Source organism: Camarhynchus parvulus, chromosome 6, assembly GCF_901933205.1.
Source record: "Camarhynchus parvulus chromosome 6, STF_HiC, whole genome shotgun sequence".
Lineage (NCBI taxonomy): Eukaryota > Metazoa > Chordata > Aves > Passeriformes > Thraupidae > Camarhynchus > Camarhynchus parvulus.
In genome coordinates this window covers 17764809-17790845 of record NC_044576.1, presented here as the reverse complement: position 1 = coordinate 17790845, position 26037 = coordinate 17764809, and the positions used below count along the sequence as shown (strand labels likewise).

General features: G+C 40.5%; 1 protein-coding gene across 1 annotated transcript in view; it reads right to left on the bottom strand.

Moving 5' to 3' along the window:
• Positions 1 to 26037, bottom strand: part of WDFY4 (WDFY family member 4) — a 112011-nt gene that overhangs the window by 67810 nt on the left and 18164 nt on the right. Inside the window, exons 12-27 of the mRNA XM_030950981.1 lie at positions 24807 to 25414; positions 20696 to 20789; positions 15920 to 16134; positions 14951 to 15051; positions 13773 to 13980; positions 13424 to 13500; positions 12514 to 12732; positions 11335 to 11519; positions 8303 to 8534; positions 6211 to 6362; positions 5603 to 5714; positions 5302 to 5492; positions 3675 to 3827; positions 3254 to 3327; positions 2283 to 2444; positions 42 to 133 (exon numbers count right to left, since the gene is read on the bottom strand). Of these exons, the coding sequence (XP_030806841.1) occupies positions 42 to 133; positions 2283 to 2444; positions 3254 to 3327; positions 3675 to 3827; positions 5302 to 5492; positions 5603 to 5714; positions 6211 to 6362; positions 8303 to 8534; positions 11335 to 11519; positions 12514 to 12732; positions 13424 to 13500; positions 13773 to 13980; positions 14951 to 15051; positions 15920 to 16134; positions 20696 to 20789; positions 24807 to 25414 (2875 nt within the window). The remainder of the gene's footprint in view (positions 1 to 41; positions 134 to 2282; positions 2445 to 3253; positions 3328 to 3674; positions 3828 to 5301; positions 5493 to 5602; positions 5715 to 6210; positions 6363 to 8302; positions 8535 to 11334; positions 11520 to 12513; positions 12733 to 13423; positions 13501 to 13772; positions 13981 to 14950; positions 15052 to 15919; positions 16135 to 20695; positions 20790 to 24806; positions 25415 to 26037) is intronic.

Here is a 26037-nt window from a genome sequence, read left to right as displayed (position 1 = left end):
GTTAAACTATCACAACACATACCCCAGAGGCAGCCCCTCACCTTCAGTGGGCCTCTCAGCCACACTATCCAGGTAAATCTGATTTTCATCCACAGAAGAAGGTTTCAAGGTGTAAACAAGGAACAATCCAATCCTAGCAGAGAAAGAGTCAAGCAGTTGTGGTCAACAGAAAGATATTAATTTATTTGGAGATTATATGCAAGGCTACATACAGGTTAACAGTGACTTAAGAACCACCATTAGAAATTCTAGCCACTTCAGAGATTGGATGAAAGCTTCATAAACTAGGAAGTAAATTAAAAGGTCACAGACTGTGCTGAGTTGGAAGGTACCCACAAGGATCATCAAAGCCCAACTCCTGGCCCTCAGCAGGACAATCCAAGAGTCACACTTGTGCCTGAGAGTATTGTCCAACATTTCTTGATCTCTGTCAGCCTTGGTGCTGTCACCACTTCCCTGGGGACCCTGTTCCATCACCTGACCACCCTCTGGGTGAAGAACCTTTTCCTAGTGTGCAATCTAAACCCCCCCGACAACTTCAGGCCATTCTCTGGGGTCCTGTCACTGTCACCCCAGAGCAGAGATCAGTGTCTGCCCATTCTCTTCCCCTCAGAGGAAGCTGTAACTGCAGTGAGGTCTCTCCTCAGTCTCCTCTTGTCCAGGCTGAACAGACCAAGTGACCTCAGCTGCTCCTCGTGTGGCTTCACCTCTAGACTCTTCATCCTCGTGGCCCTTCTTTGGATGCTCTCTAATAGTTTGTCTTTCTTATATTTTGATGAACGAAACTATCTACAAATCAAAGTAAAATATATTCTGCTATGGAAACATTTTCTCTACTTTAAAGGTCTTTCACCAAGAGGAAAGGAATCCTGAGTAAAGCACTCAGTTTATATGAAAGATTCTGAGCAGCCTGTGGCATTCTAATTTCACTGTTATTACCACTTGGTTTCCAAGCATATAGAGGAGAACAGAGAAACCTTAGCAGGTCCACTGTGAGGAGGCATGGCATCCTTTCTTCACCTGTAGTTTGCTTTGACACATTACCTGGTTCTAAGGATAGAAAGATTAATGTGAAATACACACATTTAGTGAAGATGCACAATCTCCTCCTGCCCACAAGGATATTTCTTAAGGGACAGACACCAGTTGTTCTGCAGGAATAGCCCACACAGCAATTCCCTCTAGAAGTCCAAATCTGGGACCAGCAGAAGCTCCAGCACCTCTCAGTGCTGCTGACAGCCTGTTACAGTCTCTGCCGTCCTGGGGCTAGAAGGACAGGCACAGAGTGCTGCCTCTGTCCACTCTCAGCATTCATGGGCCTGACAACTAATCATGTTACCATGGAATAACAAATCATGATTATTTAAGGAAAAATGCTCATTCACACTCCTTACAATACATCAAATTTAATACACTAAATCCACAACTCTCACCTGTCTTGCCACCTATATGACAAAAGAAGAGACTAATTCCTACAAGCCCAGAGTAGGAATATACATAGAGATAACATATATCCAGGAGCATACAGTCACAAAAGAGCTGGAAAACACCAAGTTCCATTATTAGCTTACTCCACAGTTAACTATTAGAGGTGCTCATACTCTCCAACAGAGCAAAAGGCAGAGTCCACAGGTTTGACATGCAACTCTGTTTTTACAGTATCAAAAACAGAGCTTTAGAAATAGAGTTCCATGTGTGCAGTGCATTTCCCTGGGAATCAGGTGGCTGCAGACAGCACTATGTGGACCTTCCTCAGCTGTGGGTTGATACAATTAGTCTGGGAATATCAAATGAAGCAGTGCTTACGTTCTGTGAAGAGCAAATGATGATTTAAATGCTATGCTTCATGAAATCCTGACTAACATAACTGATTGAAATTCAGGAACAAAAAGGATTGTTACTGGGATATAAGCCAAACTGACAGGATTAGGTACACAGTTCTTTGGGGCCAAGTTGTAATACTGTAGTGATACTTTAGGGACAAGGCTTTAATGAAACCAAATATTAAGCACATATTTGGGTAAACCCAGTCATACCTACAGAACTGTCTGTTCTGCCACCATTATAACAGGAATCACCCAATTCACCTTGACACAAATATAAGGTTGGAGTGAATGACAAAGTTTTTAATCAGTTTTTCACCAGGGGATCCTGCAGTTGCCAAAGATCTGGTGTTCTACCGAGACAAGGTGAGGGAAGCTCTACTGTCAAGCTCTCTCCAACACCAGCAGAAGTACAGATCATCTGCAATCTGAGGAAAAGCTTTAGACCTTGAGGGTTACCTGAGAACATCCCTTGTATTAAAGTATCCTTGCAAGAGATGGGACAGGATAGTGCAGGCCACAGTGATCTTGGAGCTGCTGATTTCAGGATCATTGAAAAGGAAAACAAGCTTGGGCACCATTTGTACATGGTAGGCAATTGCAATATTCTGACATGCATCTCTGTAAAAAAAGCACAGGGACTATTAAAAGCTTCTACTGGAAATGACAAAATTTGCAGAGTTTCAGCTAAAAGGATTCTCAGGTTGTACTGATACTTTGCATTTTTGGCTTTTAATGCTGTTTTTATAACATTTCAAACATGGTCAGACAAATTGAGCATGTATCAGTGATGGAGATGGGAAGACTACTTTGTGTGTTCTACTCTTCTCCTCTGCCCTCTACTCCAGAAACTGCTGCATTCCAACAAGTTCAAAGAAAATATTATTGAATTTTCAAGTGGTGAGATGGTAGCAAAAAATGCTATTCCTGTAAAACTTAGCAAGGGGAACCAGACAGCTCTGCACAGAGCTTTCTGCTACCAAAAAGCAGGAATCTAGCTTTACTCAGTCCCTCTGCCATGCTTTGTCTCTTTAGATACTTTTAGCTCCAGTCCAAATTATTAAGAATATTGATAAAGGGGTTGTGTTTTGATTTTAAACACAACTTCAATAATATATTTAAAAAATTATTTCATAGTCAATTCAAACATTAAGATTCCCCCCGCCCCCCGCCCCCAGCAGATATTTAAACTTGCATTGTACAGCAGTGGTTCCACATGAACCAGGTATCTTTTCCCAGACTGGCCCCAAAGTCATCTCAGGGGCTGAACAAATCCCTAACTCCAGGCTTGAAAGAGCAATACAAGAATGATTCACTCCCAGAATCCCCTGATTCCAATTGGGATTAGACTCTTCATATCCACCTCAGAGTTCAGTCAGGTTACAGATGAGTTTGTCCCACAGGTTTCTGATTCAAACGAAAGTTTATACCTGGAGGACTGCAAGATCTCCACAAGATGGGAAAGAAGAACAAAGTCAAGGTTTTCTGGTGCTTTCATCCAAAGCTGAAAGACAAAGGAAAGCAGAGGTTTTACTGAGCTGTGAGAACAGTAGCTGCATCAGAGAAACAGTTAAAACCAGCCTGGGGAGGAGAACACCATAAACTTTGAGTGTTTCTGTAATGCAGCCTGCAGGCACTGGGAAGTCCCTGCTTGTGCAGGGAGCTGTAGCTCCAGTTCTAACCCTGAGGATCAGACCCTCAGGAGTGTTCCTGCAGACCTGGGGGCCCACAGCGTGCAAAAGCACAACACACAAATACTGGATCCAGGAGATGCTGTGAGCAAACCAAATCTTGTATTATAAAGTCATCTTTAATAGAGCCAAACCCACAGAGTAACAGGAACAGTTTTACCTCAAAGTTGCAGAGAACATACTGGAATGCACTATAATTCTTGATGACAGAAGACTCAAAGCCCAGCTCAGCTGTGCCCACTAGGGAGAATATTAATTGTAAAATCCTGTTGTTTAGCAGCCGAGTCTTCCTCTTCAATAGGTAGCTCAGCAACTGAAAAGAGAAGACTAAATAAGTATTTGCCAAGTATAAATCTGTATTTAATTCAAGACCAACGTATAGTTTACTCAGATGTAGAAGTCATGCATGCATGCATTTTGCATAAGCATCATAAAGAAAATGAAGATTTCAGTCCAGACGTAAAATTTCATGCAGAAAGTCTAAGGATGAATTTTTGAAGGAATTGGCAACTCTGTGGCATTGAACAGGAGGAAAATATGTGCCATATTATGTTGAATGTAATTTTAAAAAAGCAACAGAGAAATATAACTGTAAATAACCATAGTAGGTGTTCTATGCTATTCTCCATGGATGTATTCTTAATTGCTTACAAATGGTGTTAATTTAAAAAATACTAAATTTTACCTCCCCAAATGAAAAGCATTAGTGAAACATTGCCAGTTTCTCAACTGAGCCTACCTTTCATTATCCAACAATTTCTCCATACTGTGAGAAGAATGTTCAGAAAGCCATTACATTTTGAGCAGGTTGGGAAGAATAGAAATTAATTTGAAAATACATATCAAGACACATATATTACTTGGCTTTTAAAAAAAACTTCACTCCATTGCAATATAATGATAACATGGAGAGAACACTATGTAGCAAAAAATCAAAAGGAACAGGTCATACACAATACAAAGGATTGAGCAAGCAATATCTACGTAGGATAAACATATTCATATAAACTGCAATCAATTTATGGACAATTTGCATGTTGGGAAAATGGAAAGATTATAATAAATCATTAATGAAACCCTAATGTTGAGGGTCTTGTTTGGAACCTTCTATATTAAAGAGTCTTCTCTGTTTTTTCAGAGTTCTCTACTTCACCTACACAGAACAAAGTGAATGATACTAAACTGAAACTTCATACTTCAGCCTCAATCCATCCAATGTTACATATTTAGACTTTACATACAACCGAAATCTTCAATCTGCATAGTTTTCAGGTTTAAGGATTAATTTGGGACATACTTAATCAATTCAGGCAGCACTTATTTATATCAGCACAATTCCTCATACACAGTGAAGACTGAGCCATAGGAATTCACTGTCAGCCCTACAGTAGACAGTCTGTAAAGAGGAATCTTAGGCTGGATGAGCCAAGGGGAGGAAGAAAAGCTGCCTGAAAAGTGGTCTTTTGTGTGTGGGATCAAGTGTGTTGGTAAAAAAAGGTGAAGAGTGGGTCAGCCACAAATCTGCTGCTCTGGCTTATTTAGTGTATTAAATCATGTCTGACCAAGTGGCATCTGCCCTCACACTTCCTTCAGCAGAAAACTGTTATGGAGGGACTGTAAGCACAGGATGTGGAGCACCATCCTATATCCCCTTCCTAACTTACTAAGCTCCAACCACAAGTGGCTATAGTCAGGATATGTTTGGTTCATTCCTGTTGATAGATTTGGGGGTAAATATCTGCAAGGGAAAGACTATAACCATAATGAATGAGCAAAAGTGTGTCTACCTGGTATCCATGGATGTGCCTCATCAGTTTTGCACTCAAGGGGCTGCTGTTGAGGATGGAGTTCAGGACTTTGACCGCTGCATACATGGTGTGGTCATCATGGGCTTTAGCAATGAGACCCAGGAGAATGGCAGGGCCCCCAATAAAATTCAGGCTGGTGGCTGCTGGGGAGGACTGGAACACTCTCACCCCTAGGAAATTGCAGTGTTACTCTACCAGGAAGTCACACAGACAATCTATTATTGGACAGAATAAAGCTCCACTCTTAAAAGAATATTAACATTAAGACAAGTGCATTTACCATATTGGCCCACAGCAACTGACCCAATAGTCCTCAAGGAACCTGAGAGGTGTCCAGCAATATTCTTAGCTAGGAATATTGGAGTTGAACTGTCCCGAGAATTAATCCCAATCTGAAACAGATAAAAGGCACTTTAGGAAAAACTTTGGTAGTATCAGGGACACTAAAAAATGCATGCTCTAATACTTTGAATTATTTTCATAATTTTAGGCTATGAAAACCATCTTTTTTGATAAAAAGTTGATTGCAAGGACAAATATTCACCCACCAACAACATGCCACAATGCCCTACTTTCATATATCAATAGACCTGGTATTAGCAAGAACAATAGAATAGCATGTGAAAAGTCCCTGTGAAGGCATTAAGAAAACACAGACTGAAACAAATAATCATAAAACCTGAAAATTATGGCTTCTGCTCCTCTTTCAAAAAATGCTTTTAATAGGTGAAAATTAACCTATGAGTAGATCAAAGTTAAGGAATGGAAAAAGAAGTTAAAAAAAATAAACCTCTGAAGGTACACAGGCAAGACAAAGTCAGAAATTTGGCTCTAGGAAACATTAGAAGCCTGAGAAAATTTCTTGTTTAAGAAAGGGAAATTTGTGACCTCTTTGGCAATCAGCCGACCATCAACTTCATTGTAAGAGCTCTTTATATCTTGGACTGTAGTGAGAGATGAGCACACGGCATTGATTCCAAAAGAAATCTTATCTTCTGCCACCAGAGGTGCGATGATATGATCACTGCACTGGTCCTCACCTAAAACAAGAAAGACTGTGAATGTCTAAAGGAACTTCACTGTTCAATATGCAAGACAGGAGAGAGGCAGGTGAAAAATAACTGAAGGAAACTGATGTTTAGGAAATAATTTTACTTTGTCTTAACTATAACCATGAAAAAGCATTCACCCTTTGCGACACAGGCCATGGCATCTTGCATGACCAGTGCATGGCTGTGTCCTCTGGTAACTGCTTTGCCTTGATTCTGTATCCTCTCATAACATCTCATGGAGCTCAGAAATGTCCATAATAAACCTCTCTCTCTGTCCACACAGTATAAACAAACTTTATGGACACAGAAAACATTTCAGAGGCTTTCTGTTTCTGTGAACTTTATTGGGGTACCCAAAGCAAAGATTTGTGTGAAAGGAGAGCAGAAGCAAAAGTTCAGAGCTGCCAACTCACAACATTTGGGAAACTTCTCAATAGTACCATGTTCAGCAGTTTAGTATGAAATTCTCTCATGCATTTCTTTAAAGAATTTTCTATTCATTCTAACACTTGGAAAAACTATATGTATCTTTATTAAAAAAAAACCTCATGTTGTATTTTTGACAGTTTTATAGACTGGGAAAACAGCTGACTTACAAAACTGTTTACTAGTGCTGGTAACACAGCCCTTTTAGGCAAAAAATTAGTTCACACACCACATGAAGATTAACTATAAATAAAATGCCTCAAGACTGTGTCACCATTTCCCTTCCAGCAGGACTTGGTCTGCAGACTAAGCCTCTGTACAACTGCAGCCGATTAGCAAGAAGCAATGAGATAGTGGGGAGACAGGACACACCACTAACAAAAATTCCCACTGCTGTTTGCAACAAGGTCAAAAACCCATTTTAAGGGGGAAAAAAACCTCACTGTAGTATTTGGAGGGATTGTGTAAAACTTTTTTAAAGTCAAAATTTCCATTTGCCTGAGTTCCTTTGGATGTTTTGATGGAAACAGGGAGAGTGCAGGGAGAGTGAGATCATTTCACAATTAGGAGATCACATCTCATATGTTGCTCAGTGATCTCCCCTAAACAGGGCATCCCTAGAGTCACGTGGCCACAACCTGTAATTAGTACTGAAATCCATCTGGGAAGAACTATGCAGAAAACAAATCCCCCAGACTTCATAAAGACTCAATGATTCAAAAAATCAAATCCTTCTGACTTCTACAGGTAATGTTTTTATTTCAGAGCTGTACTTTGACATAATTTCTCTCTTAAATACCCCTGCCCACACTTGACTCACAGCTTTTTGTGCAGATTGAAAGCATTCTATCTGAAAGAGTACTCTCAGCCAGTGTTTTTACATTCTTTTAGGCTGGAGCATGACCAAGAAAGATTATTTTTCTGTTTTCAAATTAGAAATTAACACCCCATTTCAACCCAAGCTCTAGCACAGAGGGGAATGCGCTATTTGTTGAACAAACAGTAATCAATAACTGAAATGTTTTGACTGTCTGTTTAATAATTGAAGCTAACAGCATACTTTAGTTAAAAAGCCTCTTCATTAAATTGAATGTAACTTACTCGCCTGCCCCTCTCTTATTCTGCAGGCATTTGCAGTTAAACTCCATACTTCTCTTTCTACCTTTTTTCCCCGTTAGCACTGTTAATGCAGAATGTCTCACTTAAAGCTTCTGCTTTAATGTTTGTCCAACAGAAATCACAATCTTGCAACTCAGGACATGCTGTCCCTCCTTACTCTTCATCTCTCTCTGCTGCTTGATTTCTACCCTTCTTTCCAATTCACAGATGTTACAAGATCTTCATATATCTCACTACAATCTTGTACAACATTCAGTAATGCAGTTTACCAGACTTTTAGAGTGATCTCTAGATGCAGTTGGAACACTAATAGACCATTAAAAGAATAAAAAGAACACTGCCCTGACAAAAAAACAGGGGCAGATATGAGAATTATCACATACCTTGAAGCTGTACTGCTTGGAAGTTGCTACAATACTGAGGGCCAAGCTTAATAATAACTTCTATGGTTTCCACAGAAATGGCTTCTTCAAACAAGTGTGTAGGACCAAGGCGCCAGGTCAAGGAGGACTTCTGTTTCCAAATCCGAGGAGTAGCTATGTACCCATAGACATCAACAAAGGAAGAGGGTTCCATGGAAATGCAGCTACCTGGTAAAGGCTGGAGGTACTGCATCTGTAACAGAGGAGGAATTCACTGGGGGGATCCAATGCACTCGGGGTGTCCTGAGGTCGTGTCTCTGTAAGGTCCTGCCTGCCACCTCTTTGCTCATTGAAGTCTCAGCTGCGCAACACAATTACACTGGGCCTGGCTCAGCTGCAGCTCCTTCTCCCACAGCAGCCCCCACAGTGCTGTGCTCTGCACTGGCAGCTACAAGGGGGCTGATTACAACTACAACTCTGGTTGAACACACCAGAGTTCTGGCTCTTACTGAGCAGAGCTGGCAGCAGCAGCTCTCCAACATTCCCCTCATCAAGGGGCCGGGTATGGGCAAGATCCTGGGAGGGCACACACCTAGGCCAGCTGACTCAAATTAACAACAGAGATATTCCATACCATATAACGTCAATGCAGACATAAAAGCTAAGGAAAGGAGGAGGAAGGGAGGGAAATCATTATTTACAATGAAACTCAACATACAGGTCATTTTCCATCTTACTTTCCCTCCTCTGTCCAGCTGGGAAGGGGAGTGATATAGCTGCTTGTGGGCACCTGGCATCCAACCATCCACCACAACAATCATTAACTATTGTTCAGAAATTGGACTTTAAGAAGTACTTTAAACATAAGTATTTTGAACGCTTAAGCCTAATTTTTGTTCCAAAAACACAGTCAAAAGAATTTCAAGTATTGACAAAGAGAAACCCTGTCTTGACTCCAGACATATTTTTCCTTTCCTAACTTCATAAACCTGACTTGACATACAACACAGAAAGAGAAGTTACAGTTACTTTGTACTGGCATAAATGGAGAATAAGCAGTTTTTGAAGAGTGTAGATTGTCCGATTGCATCAGTAAACTTCGGTGGAACTAATGTTGTTTAGGAAACAGGGCCATTTATTTTTGGTACCAGAATAATGATTTGGCCTCCTAAACTGAGTCTATTATTTTATTTAACTGTAGAGAGCTCTAACAGGAAGTAGTTGGAATTTTTTAGTAGAGAGAAACTACACTGTACTTTGGGGCTTAGCCCTGTCTTTAACGATTTGTTGCTAGGATGGGAGACTCCAAGTATTTACTGGTCTCTGACTACTAAGATTTAGAAAACAGGGATGGTCAATATTAAGAGGCAGGAGTTGACACTTCAGTGAATAAATATCAGACTTGATGCGGCACAGTAACCCACCTCGCTCCAGCTCCACCAACTGAAAATAGCCTTTGGTATTGTCAACAACCTTCATCCATTTCTAACTTCTTAGGCCATTTTTTCTTCACTGTGCATATCAGGATGAAGACTTACATTAATCAGTGACCCCAACACTGGGACAATCTTTTGTTTACTAAAGGATTATTTTATTCATATGAGCTGTTTCACTGAATGTTAAACACACTTGTTGTGAATTCTTTCATCAGTTGCAATGTTTAGGCCTAGCTTTATTGATGACTTTCAGTCTCATTTGAAGGAAGTCAAATTGAATTAAATTTTCATTCTTGAAATGGATATAGGTCCCAAAAGGCATTTATAAGACAGATGATTTTTCTCAAGTATGGGAAAGAGAATACTTGGAATTAAACAGGTTGTGTTTACAACAGTGAGTTTTGCACGTGCTGAGATTGAATTGAAATATAGGAACAAGAAGAAGGAGACCAAGGTTACAAGTTTCAATTAATAAAAAGATTCTACTCAAAAACCAAAAATCCACCACACCAACCAGAGATATAATAGAAAGAACAGGCTGCATTTTCTACACTGCATTCAAAATCCAAAAATCAGATCTCTGAAATAGTATGAGATTAACTGCAAAACTAGGAGCATGATGATATTAATAATAGAAACCAGGGGCTATTCTCATTTATCTTGTAGATTATGAACCCTTCAGGTGCATTTGGATTACTTTTGCCTGCTATTTCATCCAACCTGAGAATTGACTGCCATGTGACAAAAATCATAAGAAATTGCGTATTAGGGGAAATGCCAGTACACCAATATTAGCAATGAACTCATGAATTGATATCATCTCACACACTGAACAACTAACCCTGAGGAACACCTATCTGTTCCTGAGTGCTTAGTGTACTAGTGAGGTAAAAGACTACTGACTGATTGTTCAAAGGGTCTAAGAGAAAGAGGATAGCTTGACCAAATAAGATGCTTGAGGATATTCCTCCCAACTTTGGATTCTTGCAAAGAGCTGACCAGTCACAGCAGCTTATTTTTCTGTGACCTCTCCACTTTCAAGAACTTTCTTGAAAAGAAAGAGTGGAGACTCTCTGTGTAACTCATCACCTTTGCAGGTTTTAGCTTAAATCCAGATCATCCTTGACTTAGGGCTCTCTGGCCACACCTTGATGTGAAGTACTTTTTATAGCTCACAACCTCTGCAGATGTTGGGCTTAAACTGACAAATCCTCTGAATCACTAGTAAAGTCAGAAAATGTTGACCTAGGGATATAACTGAATTTCAGCAACATAACCCTGAGCTACCTGCATGCTAGGTGTCCCCAACTCTAGAGGAACATCACCACACAAATTGCCCTGGTTATCTACATGCTGAAGGGGGAGAGGAGAACAAGCTCAAAGCATCAGTATAAGCTGAGAACACAGTTCTGAAAAGCAGCACAAGTACACCCTGTTTTGTACACATTTCTGACTCCACTCACACCCAGCACTGTGGCACGTGTTACATGTCTAAATCACCATGCTTTGAGTTTCTCAGATAATTACTGAAAAGTCGTGGTAGGTGCATCGGGAGATGGAAATGAAAAGCAATGCAAGGCAAAAGCCAGGCACAAGATCTATGCAGAGAGCCTTTACCTTTGCAGAGCCAAGCATCTGACCATTTATGTAAGCTGACACAATGCAGTTCTTCTTTGCTTCCTTAGCAACTGTCACTGTGAGATGATGCCACTGGCCAGTGACCAGAAGTTTACCACAGCCAAACTTGACTTGCCTTGGAAATGGGGAGGGATTTAGGACCTCAGCCTCAGGTTCCATAATATCTGTAACAGCAAAAAAAGGGATAAGTAAACAGAAAGTTTCTCATCTTCACCCGCCTCTGGAACACAACTCTCAAATCTGACAGGAAGAACATGACACCCTGTGGGTACAGTGTGATTTGATGCTATTATGTCTAAAGTCTTTAAAACACTGCCCAAGGTCTGTTTCATGACCTACAACTTGCACAGCTCTCAAGATCCCTCCAGCATACAACATGTCACCCTCCCAAATAACACCTGCTGTCTGCCTTGATGCTACAAACCTGCCCTGAACTAGGACAAACCCAGCACATTCACTAAGAGGAGAACCCCTCTGTGTATTTACAGAGTTAGCTGGCACAGAGAAAAAAAATCCGTAGCAGATCCATCAGATGATAAAATCTCCATATTAATTTGTAGCTTTTATGAAAAAAGGCAAGCTGGAATCTTTATCATCTAAGGCAATCAGAGCACTCACACAACCTCAGCTGTGCATGAAAGTCTCAGCTACTATTCCCACTTCATTTCCAACCTCCTCTGGAATACTCAATCACATTTACATTTGAAGTTCCTACTCTACTCAATAAGGAAAAGGGGATAAATATCAGCAGGGAACAATATTAACAGACTGGCATAACAGAAAACATTCTGAAAGCAAGGAGAGGAAATGAGTTGTTTCATTGGGAAGCTAGATCACTCCCCAAATCCTCAGTCATACTCTCCAAACCTGCTTAGTGTCATACAAAACTGAATGGTTCATGCCCAGTCTCCACAACTGCACTCCACAATATAAATTACACTCAAAAATTTTCCATTGAATATTGCAATAATTCACAATGCCTACAGCAAACTTAAAAATTAAACACGGGCAACAATTACAATCATGACTGGATTCAAGAAGAAAACTGGAGAAATGTCATTAATATCCCGGGAACTTCAAAGAAGAGGAAATTTCTTAATGAAAAATTCCAGATAACAAGAGGACACAGCACTGCAACTTGACTGAAAAGAGCCTTACCCAGTGGCTGGAATTCCACTTCTTCTGTAGAAATGACCAAAGAAAGGTCCTGCAGGAAGAAGCTTACAGAAAAGCAAACAAATTCCTGCTCTGCTCTTGACATGTGCCTCACAATGGTAAGGAAGCGGAGTGGGTGGCTGCCGTGCACCAAGCCAAACTTGCTCACCAGGAACCAGCAGGACAGTGTCAGGCCACTCGAGGGAGGGAATGTTCTGCTGCCTGTACAAAGGAACAAAAAAGCATTAAGGAAGTTGCTTTCCTTGTGCAGCCATCAGCAAGCTGCTTTCTGTTTCATTCTTCCATACCCATACCATGGAAGAAGCAACATCAGATTATGGGGGTTTAATTTCTATTCTGCTGGACTTCATTGCCTGTATTCAATATCACAGAGATTGCACATATGACTCTGTGCACATGTATAAATGGCCTAAAGCTGACTGATGGGAAATGACCACTAGATCTCCATGCTGTGGAGCAGATGAATTAGCAATCTCTGAGCCAGAAACAAGTTCTCAAATTTCACAAAAAATCAGGAAGCAAAAGATTCGGCTATTTCCCTGTCCACCCAATAGAGGATTTTGTTGTATAGGAGAATCTCATTAAGTGAAAGTTCCTATTCTTTCCATAGATTACCCTAAATTCTGGTGGCTCTTACCGGTTAAGACTGTTCTTTTAGAAGCCTGCTTTAAGTCTGTATTGCTAATATTCGTTCATCACAGTATGAAGCTGCACCCAATTTCCCATTTTGCTGAGCAGTACAAGCTTTACAGTTCAGAGCTGGTCTGGGACACAGACAGAAGTGTTTTGAAGCACATAGCTTATGTGCTGCCCTTTCTTACAGCTGTTGAATGTTTTCATTGGGGCTGAGAGTCAGTGCTTCCAGAAGCTGTAGGTGAGTCACAGTGCTTACCTGTGCCAGTCCCTCCCGAGACAGATTGGTCTGCACTGGATCCCATGACAGTGGCCAAGGTAGGGAGGTATAAACACCTATACAAAAGCAAACAAGAACCCATCATCAGAAACAAAAATCATCCCTGACGGTCGCCAGTAACTTTCTGATACTGCAGGATCATGGTAGAAAGGCAGAGAGTAGGCTGTCAGCAATAAGACAGTAACAAAATATGTTGGCATCATTGCTGCATGGAAGGCAGCCATAGGGTACATAGATTAAGATGAAGAGAGAAGTGAATGGTCACTGTGCTCAGAGTAAGGGTTTGGAGACCTCAGAGAAGCTAAAATAAAAGCAACAGCAGCAGTACCCATAGCCTTCCATGGACATGTCAAACTCCACAAACGACGGAGCTAAAGCAGTGCCATGCAGCTGGAAGTTCCGAGGGGATGTCATGGAGATGAGACTCATGGCAGTCTGGAGTGCCAGTGCAGATCCCTTAGACAGCCAAGGTGAGCTCCTGACAGGCACAACTGTCTGAGGATCAGATTTACTGCCCACCACACTCTCTTCTGAACCTGAAAGAAGAACACAGTGCCTAACCAGCTCAATGTCTGCAAGTCATTTTCCAGCCACAGGTATTGCCCATATTCTAGGCATCCCTTCTCAGAACAGCACTTCATGTTCTTGAGATAACACATCCTCAGCAGCCCACAGAAATCCTACAGCAAGACAAAAATAAATATTGCACTGAAGACATTTCAAAATGGGAGGCTGTCAGGAGAGCCATAGCCATATTTTAGCCATATTTTCTTCCCACACATCTTCAGGCACCCCCGGAACTCACCTTACTAAAAAATATCCCAAACCCATTGGTTTAATTTTTCTTAAAAAAAGACCATTCATTCAACTGTGCTGTAACAGAATAGTCCTGAGCAACACATGGAAGAGGATTTGAAGAATGACTGCAAAGTACATGACTCAAATACAGACCATGCTGTATCAGGTGTCTCAGACATGAGACTAGTTTAAGCACCAAATACTACTGTATAAATACTACTACAAATATTATTGTAGCCTCTCATCTATAAAATACATTAGAGCAGAGAAAACTACTCAGGAAAACAGCCTGCATAGGCTGTAGATTACTAGGATATTCTAGGGACTACAAAAAGCAGTGCTCTTTATTCCCATCCTTATTCTTTTTCTGTCTATAAATCACAGGAAAAATATGCTGCAAAACAAAGGAGACATTCCCCTTGGCTTGTAGAATATTAGTATTTTTATAAACCATGTCCATGTCTGATCCAGCAAAATCTGAGTGTATGCTCAGCATCTAACTTGAGCAAAGATTTAATTTGATCTCTGCTAGCCATCAGATCAGCTCTCAGTGTTGGTCAAGTACCACCCAATCTGGGGAATACCCAATGAAAATCTTCTAGGTGTACTAAACCTTCACAGGGACTGTCTTGGAGCAATCTACTCAACAGCAGTTTCCTGCCAGTGCAGAGACATCTCTAACTCAGCCCCTGTTCATTGTGTGCTTACCTGCATTAGCTGAATCACTCCCCTGACAGGAAAGGACCTTGGTCTTGTTTGTGCTGGGCCTAGGTGGTACTAATGGAGAACCTCCCAACCACAAAAATTGCCTAATGTGGAAAAAAAAAAAGCCATTTTATAAAAGGAAAACAAGCCAGACACTTGGAGTCACAGCAACCATGCAAGTAGAGCTTAGACTTCTGGAAAACAATTTATTTTACTGAACACCAAATTTTAAAGACCTCCCAAACAGAACAGAAGAAATGTTTTGCATTGTAGCAACACAAATATTTTGCTTGCTTTATATTTCCTTCCAAGGTTTTAATGTTAAAAAAAAATCATATAGTGCTTTTCTTTATCAATATTTTTGAATAGCCCTAATTTTTCAGGAATAAAAATCTATGGGTCAAGGTTTTTTATTGAGTTCTTTTTTATAAATCCTATTCCCTATTTGGCTGAAAGAAATACAGTCTTGCACTGAATATTTAAATTCATCTGCACTCTGGTAGCTGGTAGGTACTGTAATGTCTAGCACTTGTTAGCATTAATGAAAAAAGTGCAACCTTAAACTGGAAACAGTGACTGAGGAAGAAGACTGCACTTTATTTTTTGCATCTGTCATTGACATGGATCTGAGACATGAGAAAGTCATTTTTACTCTGCAGAAAACAGCTTCTCCATATAAATACCAGGAGAGAATAACCCTGTTTGTTTTACAATGACTTAATTAGTTCATTCATAAGTGGCTTTATAACCCCTGCAGAGATGATGCAGAACACTACAGACTCTTACCATCTTCAGGAGCCATTTAAGCATATACCCTGCAATCAATGAGGAAGGAGGATTAACTGGGTCTTGGAAGAAAAGGCTGAGTATTGCTGAATTAGAGCACTACATGAAGCATCTAATTATTTCCTAAACTTTGCAAAAAAATGGCATTATTAAAGCAAATTGCTTCTGTTAGATACAAACTTATACCTTAACACATGTGGCTCAACAGCCTGTGATGCAAGCTTCTCAAACACCCTAGTAAGGGGCAGGTGCAGGGGGTGGCTGTCACTGCAGAAAGCATCCTGACAGGAGGTTATGACTGTGCTCAGCAGGCCACATTCACACATCACCTGACGACTCTTCTCTGACTTCACCAAGGACTGGATATGATCAACCAGAGCACATTGGATTTCCTGGGAAAGCTGAAATGGACACAGAAGCAAAGTCAGAGAGCTGGAGCTAAACTGTATAGGACAACTGATTTATTCTGTTTTAATTAGTTTTTCAATTGTCAAATCCTTGAGTGTAAACATCTGGTCCAGAAAAGAAGCCCCTAAGGCAAGAGGCTCAAGCAGAACTGCATGGCTGTTCTATCAAGCTCTGCACTAAAACAATGTGCATATATTCATCTGAGCAGCTGCCTGGCCATCCACAGCTCAGCTTTCCTGCCTCATCTCTATGGCAGCAAAGGAAGAAAACAATCAGCTGCCATTCAAATACAAGACACCACCACCAAGGACAGGTTATTGGGCATAAACTCCAAGACCAACACAGGAATTCAGAATATATATAACAATAAGCCTGTGGAGAGACATATTGACATGATCTACTCTTCATTCTAAAAGCATTGTTCTTAAAGAAAACTATATCCAGCAATGCCAAGAAACAATTTTAAACACTTCTCTTTGCTTCATTATTGCTTCTTAATGATCTTTAAGCCTCTCAATTCTCATAAATTATCTTTAGAGCAAATTGTTTCCAGTTAGGAATGCATTGTACCCCATTGACCTAACTAGATTTCATGTAAAAGTAACTGGATCATATATTTAAACACAAATCTTGCAAAGATTAATTATTCCCTATTTCAAAGAGGTTTCAAACTTTCTCACATGCTCTTCTAAGAAATAAATATTCAAACTTTTAAAGAAAAGGACAACAATGGTGACAGGCACACAAATAAAGGCAATGGGATTTGATTTTATAACATGAATGAGAAGCAACTGGTCTCAGAATAAGCTTACTAAGTGTAAAGAGGAATTGAGCTCTTTTGCATTCAACCAGACAAAGCCAACACGGGACAGTTGCAAAGCCAACAAGCAATTTGTATTCAAAGTGTCCCCAACTTCAGCACTTAGAAAACAATACATCCATTGTAACATACTACAGTTTTTGCAAACTTAACTAAATATGTCATATCTGAAGGGTATGTTATTTGTATAACATTTCCTAAGGGCGAGTTCTTTGGATAACATTTTCCTCTCTCTGAAGGACTATTCATTGCCAGAGACATACGTTTCACTGTGCATTGTATTACACACAGAAAGTGTCCACCAGACCAAATGACATTATTTCAGAGTGTTTCAAAGTCTCACAAGTTTTTAAATCTTTTAATTAACATTTTACTCCATTTCTGACTATATGCAGGAAAGTATGTTTAAATAACACCAAACAGAGAATGGCACAGGTCTTGACTAAGTGAAGCAACTGGTTTATTCCAAAATAAATCCAATAAAAGCATAATGGTGTACAAAAGATTGATTGTTTTCATTAGCCTAGCAGCTCTGTCAATAGCAATATTGCTTTGTTTTGAATAAAATGAGCTGTTTTCATGGATTTCTGTTCCAGTAAAATGAGATTTTAGTGGAAATATTAAAGGTGGCCAAGAAACCACGCTGTGTATTTCTGTATGCATGGATTGATTTTCTTAACACTTATTACTTGCTCCATGAATCAGGATATTGAAGGTGCAGTTAGAATGCAGCTGAGCTCTGCCTCAGATTAGAGTTTTAAGGGCAAATGTCACCTAGCAATTTGCCCAATCTGCTTAAGTAGTTCCCAGATTCTTTCTCTTAAGAGCCCATAGTTTCAAAACTTGGTAGCTGAATTTAATTCACTGTTATTCATCTTCAGGGTTATTATGCTATTTTCAAGATAAGCAAAAATGATGAACTTTTGTCGCTGTGCATTCACTTCAGAAGGATGCAATTTCCTTAGATTGAAGAACAAAATAGCAATAATTACTTCTGCAGAAATACCTGAAAATTTTAACTTTTTTAACATCTAAAGGGAGAACAAGTAATCTAGCCTAAATTTAAAACAGAGATGTGTCTTTTTAAAAAGTGCAAAATCCTTGTTGATGTTGATTTCACGACAGTGACTATGACATCAGCTCATTATACAAGAGACATGGATGAAAACAAAAAGGAAAAATCCAGCTGTGGAAGCAACAGTATTACTTAGTAGAAGTATAAATTATTTACATGATGAATTGTGTGAGGATTAATTTTTGTCTGTATTCAGAAGAAACCTGCCAGGATGATGAGACAGAACTGAAACAAGCTTTTATTCTCTTCTCAAAAATTGTTTCCTTTCCCTTACTCACCCTTGTCTGATCTAGACGGTCTCTGTATCTGACATTACAAATGGGAAAGATTTGTCATGACACTTTGGAATCTTAAAATTTCAGTCAAGGATGATGTGTCTGAGAGGAAACTTCTTTCTTTTCAAGGTAGAAAATATGCTGTGAATATCCTGAGCCACATATCTGAAGTGGATGCGAACCTATCTCAATTTACAAAGCGTTTGAAACATGTGCAAGGCTATCTTTCATCACTGAACAGACAACATATTAAAGAAAGGAAAACCTATTTTGATGTGGTCAAACAACATGGAGTCTGATGGAAGCTGACTTGGTTTCAGTCATAGGCATGAACATGAGCAACATCCTCTAAATACAATTTACTGACTCCAAGACTGCTTACTGACTCAAACCTCTTGGTCAGTTTAAAAGTTTTAAGCAAGCTTCTGTACCCATGACATTCAAATTATTTTTTTCCCATGCCTATCAATGGTGGGAATATATATCCACAAATCTATTCTCCTCAGCTCTTAACTGTCATTCCAGAAAGTATAAGAAATGGCTGAAGTGCAAAATCACCTGTTTTACTGTCTGCCACTAGGTTTTCTGCACTGACAGGCTCAACATTGCTTCAGCCCATCATTTCCTGGATCTGACAAAGGTTGCTGAGAAGTTGCAAAATTGGCAGGAAATTGATATTATTTCTGAGGTCAGAATTGAAAGTACATTAATTTTATTGCATTCCATTGGTGTTTCTGTAAAAGCAGTGCTTTCTCATTGCTAATTCTGTGAAAGCAAAGGAATCTAACACGATCTGAACTGATTCTAAGATTTTTCCAGATTACTCTCAGACACTTGGACCTAAAATATCTATCATGGCACTAAAACAAGCAGAAAGAGATGAGTTATTGTCTCTTCTTCTCCACATTTGCTCCCAAAAAAGGGTACCTTTTGATTCACTCAAATTCAGAGCAAGAAGCCCCTTGAGAGTTTTTATGAAAGTCTGCAGTACATCCACAAAGCCATTCTTTCATCTCATCTAGCTGTTAAATACTGTAGCACTAGAAAAAGAAATAGTAACCTGTTTGGGACAGAATATATCTACCCAAAGAGTAATTTCTTCAGGTATTTTCCTTGTAGCACGTAGCTCCCCCTCACTAGCCTCTGACGTTAGACCTTTTGCATCAGATCTTACCTGACTCTTGTGTTCCAAGTAGAATCTCCTGGCACAGGGATTCATGCAGTGATATATGTTATGATTAAAGCTAATAAAGTCCAGCCTTTTATGTCTCTACGTGGCAGCATCATCGAGCTCCCCAAGCTCTGAAATTCTATTCTATTCATTCTCTCTCTCTCATTCAATGATTTCTTCAATAGAAATAGCCAGGAAAATTCTATTTTTCCTTTAACCTTTTTTGCAGGTTATTTTATGAGAACTCCTCAAGACATTTGGTAACTCCTAGGTAGGGTTTGACTCAGGACTTTGCATAATAGTGGTCCAATTTTACCTGAGAAAATCATACTCACAACAGAAATACTAAAATGCTACCAGTAATATTTTCTTATTGACTAAGAAAAAAGGAGTGAGAGAAAAAGAAAAAATATGAGCATATTTAAATACATAACTAGAATTCGTGCTCTAGTCCTTCATAATTTTAAGAACACTGCCATCTACTGAGGATCTCAGATGCTCTGCTTCTTACAGAGCTCAAGTCCTGGAGCCAATTCCCATTTCTTGATGACACTCTCATCCAATTAACCCTTCTACTTGTTTTTCAGATATTAATTACTGTAATTAACAAAATTTCACTAGCTGGTGGCTTGATTCCAATAAACAAGAGTTGGAATGTGCCAGCAGTTATTTGTTCCTTTCAGAGCTCTGGATGAGCAACCTGGTTTTATTTCAGTCCCTTCATATGTACTTTGACTACATTCAAGTATGTTAGACCAAACAGCCAATACAATATAGGCAGTATATGTATTCAGAGTGGGGGTGTGCATATATATCTGGATGGTTTAACAAAGAAAAACATATTCTAAGCTGCATTAAAAGTTTATGGACTATTAGGTCTGGAGGGTCAGACTGTTCTGGTTGCTTGGTCTGTTGGCTATACTTAAAACAGTTTTCAAGGCACTTCTATATTATGCCTTTGCAATAAGTATTCTGGGACCAAAATCCATATACTGCATCAGGCAGGCACAGAAATGCTTTGGCAAACTGACAGACAAAAGTCTTTGCTGTTCTTACATCTACTGACTCAGTGAAATTTGTGCTGTTCCTCCTGACAGTGTTTAGGTAAATTTTAGTACTGCCACATTTGCAAAGACTAAGCAATTCCTGGAAATGAAGCTACAGAGAAGTAGAAGACACTGTTTGGATGGCATTTTGATATGTTCAGACTCACCTGAGCATATCCTTCTCTGTACAGCCTTGGCAACAACCTCACCATGACACAGACAGCGCCTGGATGTACAATGGTGCAGTCTCTCATTTCCAACCTGCAGTACAAAGACACATCATAATTACCATGAGAACAGCACAGAGGTTCTAACCATGTTCCAGCAGTGCACAGCATTAAATCCTCCTAGCAGCAACCAGGCTCAGCATTGGAAACTAAGCAAACGACACAAATTACCCAGAACAGCTGGATGCCTCCTGAGAGTAACAAAGACAGGACATCACCTGCTCATGAGCTGACATTTCAAGGACCTGCACATTCAAAGATGTGAGACAGCCTCTTTAAGCAAATTTTGCCTTTGAAGGTATTTACAGAACAGAAAACAGACAACCAGAGGAATCACTGGTGCAGCAGCCCACAACCAGTGTTATCCTTTTATTTTCTAGAAAATTATAACTTGAGTTATACAGTAACCTTAGTACTTCAACATAAAATGGAAATAAGCAAAGGTGAGACAGTCTTGATGAAATCAGTATGCCATCCTCCCCTTCCAACACTAGAATTTGCCTAAAGTAGTAAAGTAATATTGAATATCTGCTTTCCCACTCATTTTCATTTTTGACACTTATAACCTTTTTATGTTCAGGCACAGGAAGGAGCTGAGGAATCAGAAACATCACAGAGAAGATCTGCTAATGCCATGATGCAGGCTAGAGGTCAGATATATCTCAAAGATGAACCCACAGCACAGCAAAAACTCTAATTTAGGCACTACTGGCTCATCCTGTTTAGAGTATCATCAGCATTTCTGGGTGCACCTTTGAACTGGAGTTGTGATGTGCACTGTCAGAAACATCTGTCCCAAGCAGATCTCACAAGAAAAGCAAAGGCAACATCTTATGGCTGTAATTAGACTGACAAAATAAAAGCACAATGTGCTTTATGAACTGTATAAAACACAAGGTACAAGGATAAGAGTAAGCATTAAAAAAAAAAAAGTTTCACAAGGGACATAAAGGAGGGTAAAAAGGCTGCAATTAAACATGTTTGTTAGCCACTCCCAAAAAGCCTCATCTGATACAGCAGAACAGGGAGTAGTGTGTAGCACACTGCCACACAGTGACAAATAATTTGTACTGCACCCTCAAGAAGGAAAATTTCAAATTAATTGCTCATTTGCAATATTTTCTGTGCAGCAAATCAGAAGCAGGTCTGGTATAAAGAGTTGCTGCGGCAGTGGTTTCAGTGTGGATACATAGACCCATACTCGACATGAATGTAGGCAAGTTTTGAAATGTCACAGAAAAAAGTACACTGAAAATACACTCTCCTCCCATCTCCCTGAGAAATCCACACCATTTTAAAAGAGAAAAATCCTGGCTCTATAAAATTAACAGGGAAGAAATCATGGTTGGAAAGCTGCCTGGCTGGAAACAAGCTTGGCATGCTGGCCCAAGCCCTGGTGAGCCAGAATGTGCCCAGGTGGCCAACAAGGCCAAGGGCATCCTGGTCTGCATCAACAATAGTGTGGCCAGCAGGAGCAGGGGAGTGATTCTGCCCCTGTACCTCACCCTGGTACTGGTGAGGCTACACCTCGAGTGCTGTGTCCAGTTCTGGGCCTCTCACTACCAGGACCTCAGGGTGCTGGAGTGTGTGCAGAGAAGAGCAACAAGGCTCAAGATGGGCTTTTAAGAATAATATTCTTAATAATAAGAATTCTCTGTGGTCCTCACTTTATGGCTTGTCTTAGTACAAAAGCTGTGCTCCTGTTCCAACTCCTCACCTCTGCCAACAGCCCATCTCTCCCGCTCCTGCTCCAGGGCTACCCAATCAGCCCTGTGATTCCACTCCATCGATCTCACCAGCTTCATGGTGAGAATTGCAAATCTGCTCTGCACTGGTGCTACTTAAATAAGATAAATAAGAGGTTTTGGGTACAAAATGAGATGTCACAAAGAACCTGAAGAGCCATTAGCACAGTGAGCTGTCTGTGGTAACAGCAGCTGCAGCAGCCATGCTGCTTGGGTGGGCACAAAGAAGGGCTTCCCTCCCAAAGAGATCAGCCTCAGTTAACACAGCTTGCAGCAGGCTATGTCTAATCACCAGGAACAAAAGGATAATCACAAACCCCATCTGCCACAAAAGGTATTTCAAACATTACTGCAGGGGCAGGAACACAGAGGGCTGGTTTTGAGATGGGAAGGACAGAGTCAATTCCCAGAAGTTTGCAGCATCATTGACCACAGGACAGTGGAAGGGGCTAAAATATTATCCAGCATTAAAGTGCTAGCTTTGCTATGTATTATCCACAGGCTCCTGCAGGATCACCTCCTTTCCCTCCCTCCTTGGGAATATTAAATATGTGTTGCAAGATGGGGCACCACAGGCCACCTACACTGACTGCATTCAAGTTCCTCCTTTCAAGCTGCTGCCTGAAAACTTTCAGGGGGAAGTGTGAGTGTGGATTACAGCTAAGAGGAAGCTGCACTAGGGGAACAACAGGCTTGCAGAAACTATGGGATTTCTTATTTTTATTTTCATAAAATTTACTGGTAGAAAAGGATACAGGCTGCATAGCTTGAAGACTGTCAGCTTTCCAGTACGTGTTCCTCTTTTGTGTTTGCATACACTTGTCATGGACAGTCTCCAACCACCCCTAGCTGATCTGGCTTCCTTTTGTGCCTTCCCATCCCAGAACAAACAATCCCAAATCAGACAGACACTGTGAACTGAAAGGGCCCCAGTTTACAGGATTAATATCTCAACAAGCGGTATTCCGTTACTGCACAGCATCACATCTCAGCAGGCAAAACACAAGGAGAGAGGAGGCCTTGCTCATTTCTTCATTTCAGACCTAGTAACTTCAGAAAGACAGACAGAGCCACACTCCTCCCAGCATTGCCCCAACCTATTCTTTCTCCCTTAACATCCCATACAAGAGACAGCGTACTTCTCACAACTACCACCCTCTATGTCCTCTATGCACATGGACCCATGTTCTCCCGAATCAGGCTAGGAAGATCTTCTTGGAAAAGAGCATTTATTCCTCCTGAGCTACCAAGTCCTCTCCCTAGTACTGAGTACTAATCAGAAACATCCAGTGTAATTTAAAGAGTAAACATGGAGCAAACATCTCCATGACTACTTTAAAATCTGCTGCACAGGGAACAAAGAAATCCACCACACATTCTTTTACTTGCTTCAAACAAGTATAAATATAACCAGAAATGCTTATTCAGCCTGCTTCAGTACTCAGGGAAAAGAGTTCTGCTGACTTCAGTGACTGCTGCTGTGAGTGGCAGGCATCACGTCTTGGTCTTTAACTTGGAAGATGACTTTGCAATAATCTATAGTAAGGGTTGAAGAAATCTCACACTTATCAACTTAGCCTTTTTAAGCATAACTCCAACCAGAAACAAATTTGGTAAAAGGATTGATATTCAAGATAAACGTAGAAGAGAATGAATGGACAGAAAAATCTCATGAGTTACAAAAGGCAGGTGATTCAGAACTGATTTACAGCTGACAGCTATACTGATTTTTGGTATAGTCTTCCCTTCCTACCAAGGATATATGTTCTGACATAAACCTTTATTCAATGAGGAAGGCAGTATGACTGTTCCTTTTCCAATTTTCTCTATTTCAGCATGAATAAATGTGCTTGGACACAATTGCATGAGGGAGCATTTAAAAAACCTTAGTGTAACTTTTATTTTCAATGTATCAAGTGACTGGAAGCAGCTTGTCATATTATTGAAAAAGTCAAAATTGATCAGAGCAGGTTCAAGCAGTGACTAAGCACAAGATTTAAGTCCCAGCAACCTTCTTCTAAGACTCCATTCCTGCTCCCAGTTTGCAGGTGTCAGAATCTTCAACATAAACTCTGCAGCTCTTGGGGCTGTGTGTCCCACTGCTGCACTAAATTCTTATACCCAACTTTTTTCATTATTTACTTTTCCAAAAGCATTGTTTTCTGCTGCCTGGAGGCCTGGGAGTTGGGATTGAACTGATTTGTTTACCCTTGGCAGGTTATATCACAACTTCCCTCAATTTACTACCATATAAAATGCACATATCAGCCTTAGTACTCTATTTCCTGTAGTAAATAAAGGCTTACTTCTCTTCAGGGTTCCCCCACAGCATATAGGCAGAGGCAGGTAATTTGTTGCCTGATCTTTTGAAAGCAACAGGATGCTCTTCTTGAGCTTGGCGTGCCTCCTGATCATCTCTTGTTTCTTCCGTCTCTAGCTTCCTCTCCTTAAAGTAGCTTTCCTGATGGAGGGTTCCTTTGACCATATGATCAAGAAAGCTCAGAATCCAAATGCAGTTTTTTAGCCATTCTGGGAGAGGTTGTGAAGAACAAAATGCTGCATCCAAGAATTCTGCAAATGTCCTCGTCTTCTCAAGGCTCACAGGAATTTGCCTTTTCCCTTCTGTCCAGAAGCATCCAAGTGATCCAAGATCCTCTGCCATCTTTTCAAAGAGGCCATTCCTCTGGAAGAAGGCGCTGTTGACAGGGTCTAGGTGCAGGGCTGCAGTTATCCCCTGAAGAGCATAGAAAACCAGCTCCAATATGCAATTCTGTCCGACTGCTGCCCACTGCCCACATGGAGGGTCCTGCAGTGCACCTTCCATGTCTGAGAGGAGGGACAGGAGCCCATTGAATCCACTGCAGGCTCTGAAAGCTGAATGGCTCTTCGGACTCTCCAGTATCCTCAAGAGTGACTACAAATGTTGGGAAGAAAGAAAAAAAAAAGCACTTAAAGGGGAAAAAGCTTTAGAATATTTTAAAATCGCAAGTTTGCATAAAACCTCTTTCACCAAAATTTCCCTCTTTGAGGGGGGAGGGGAAGGTGGTCAAAATAAAGGTGATCACTGCACAGCTTCTCCTCCCTTCCCCCATATACCCGCTGAATCATACAACCAGCCCTTGAATGCACCCTTAGGAGCCACTAAAGCAGTCAGGTACAGAACAGTGCTCACAGGAGGAGGCAAAGAAATCAAATTTCCTGCTTTACAAATCCTAGTCTGTTTGGCAAGAGGTGGTCTCATATCTTTGGCTGCTCTTTTACCAGTCTTCTCAGACTCTCTCAAGAAACCTGCTTTTGCCCTAGATGAATGGAAGTAAAGACTAAGTTGTAAATACCCTCACATGGAAATTGGCAGGAAGGGACAGCTCTCTACAGACAACTCTTTCTGCAGCCCTGAATGCACCTGAGAACCCATACTAAAGTTTTGCTCATATGACTGAGAAGGCCCTTTCCAAAAAAACCCCAGTGACACGGGATGGCACAAAGAATATTGCAAGCAGCAGGCTTCCCTCATTAAGAAAGACAAGAATACCTTTT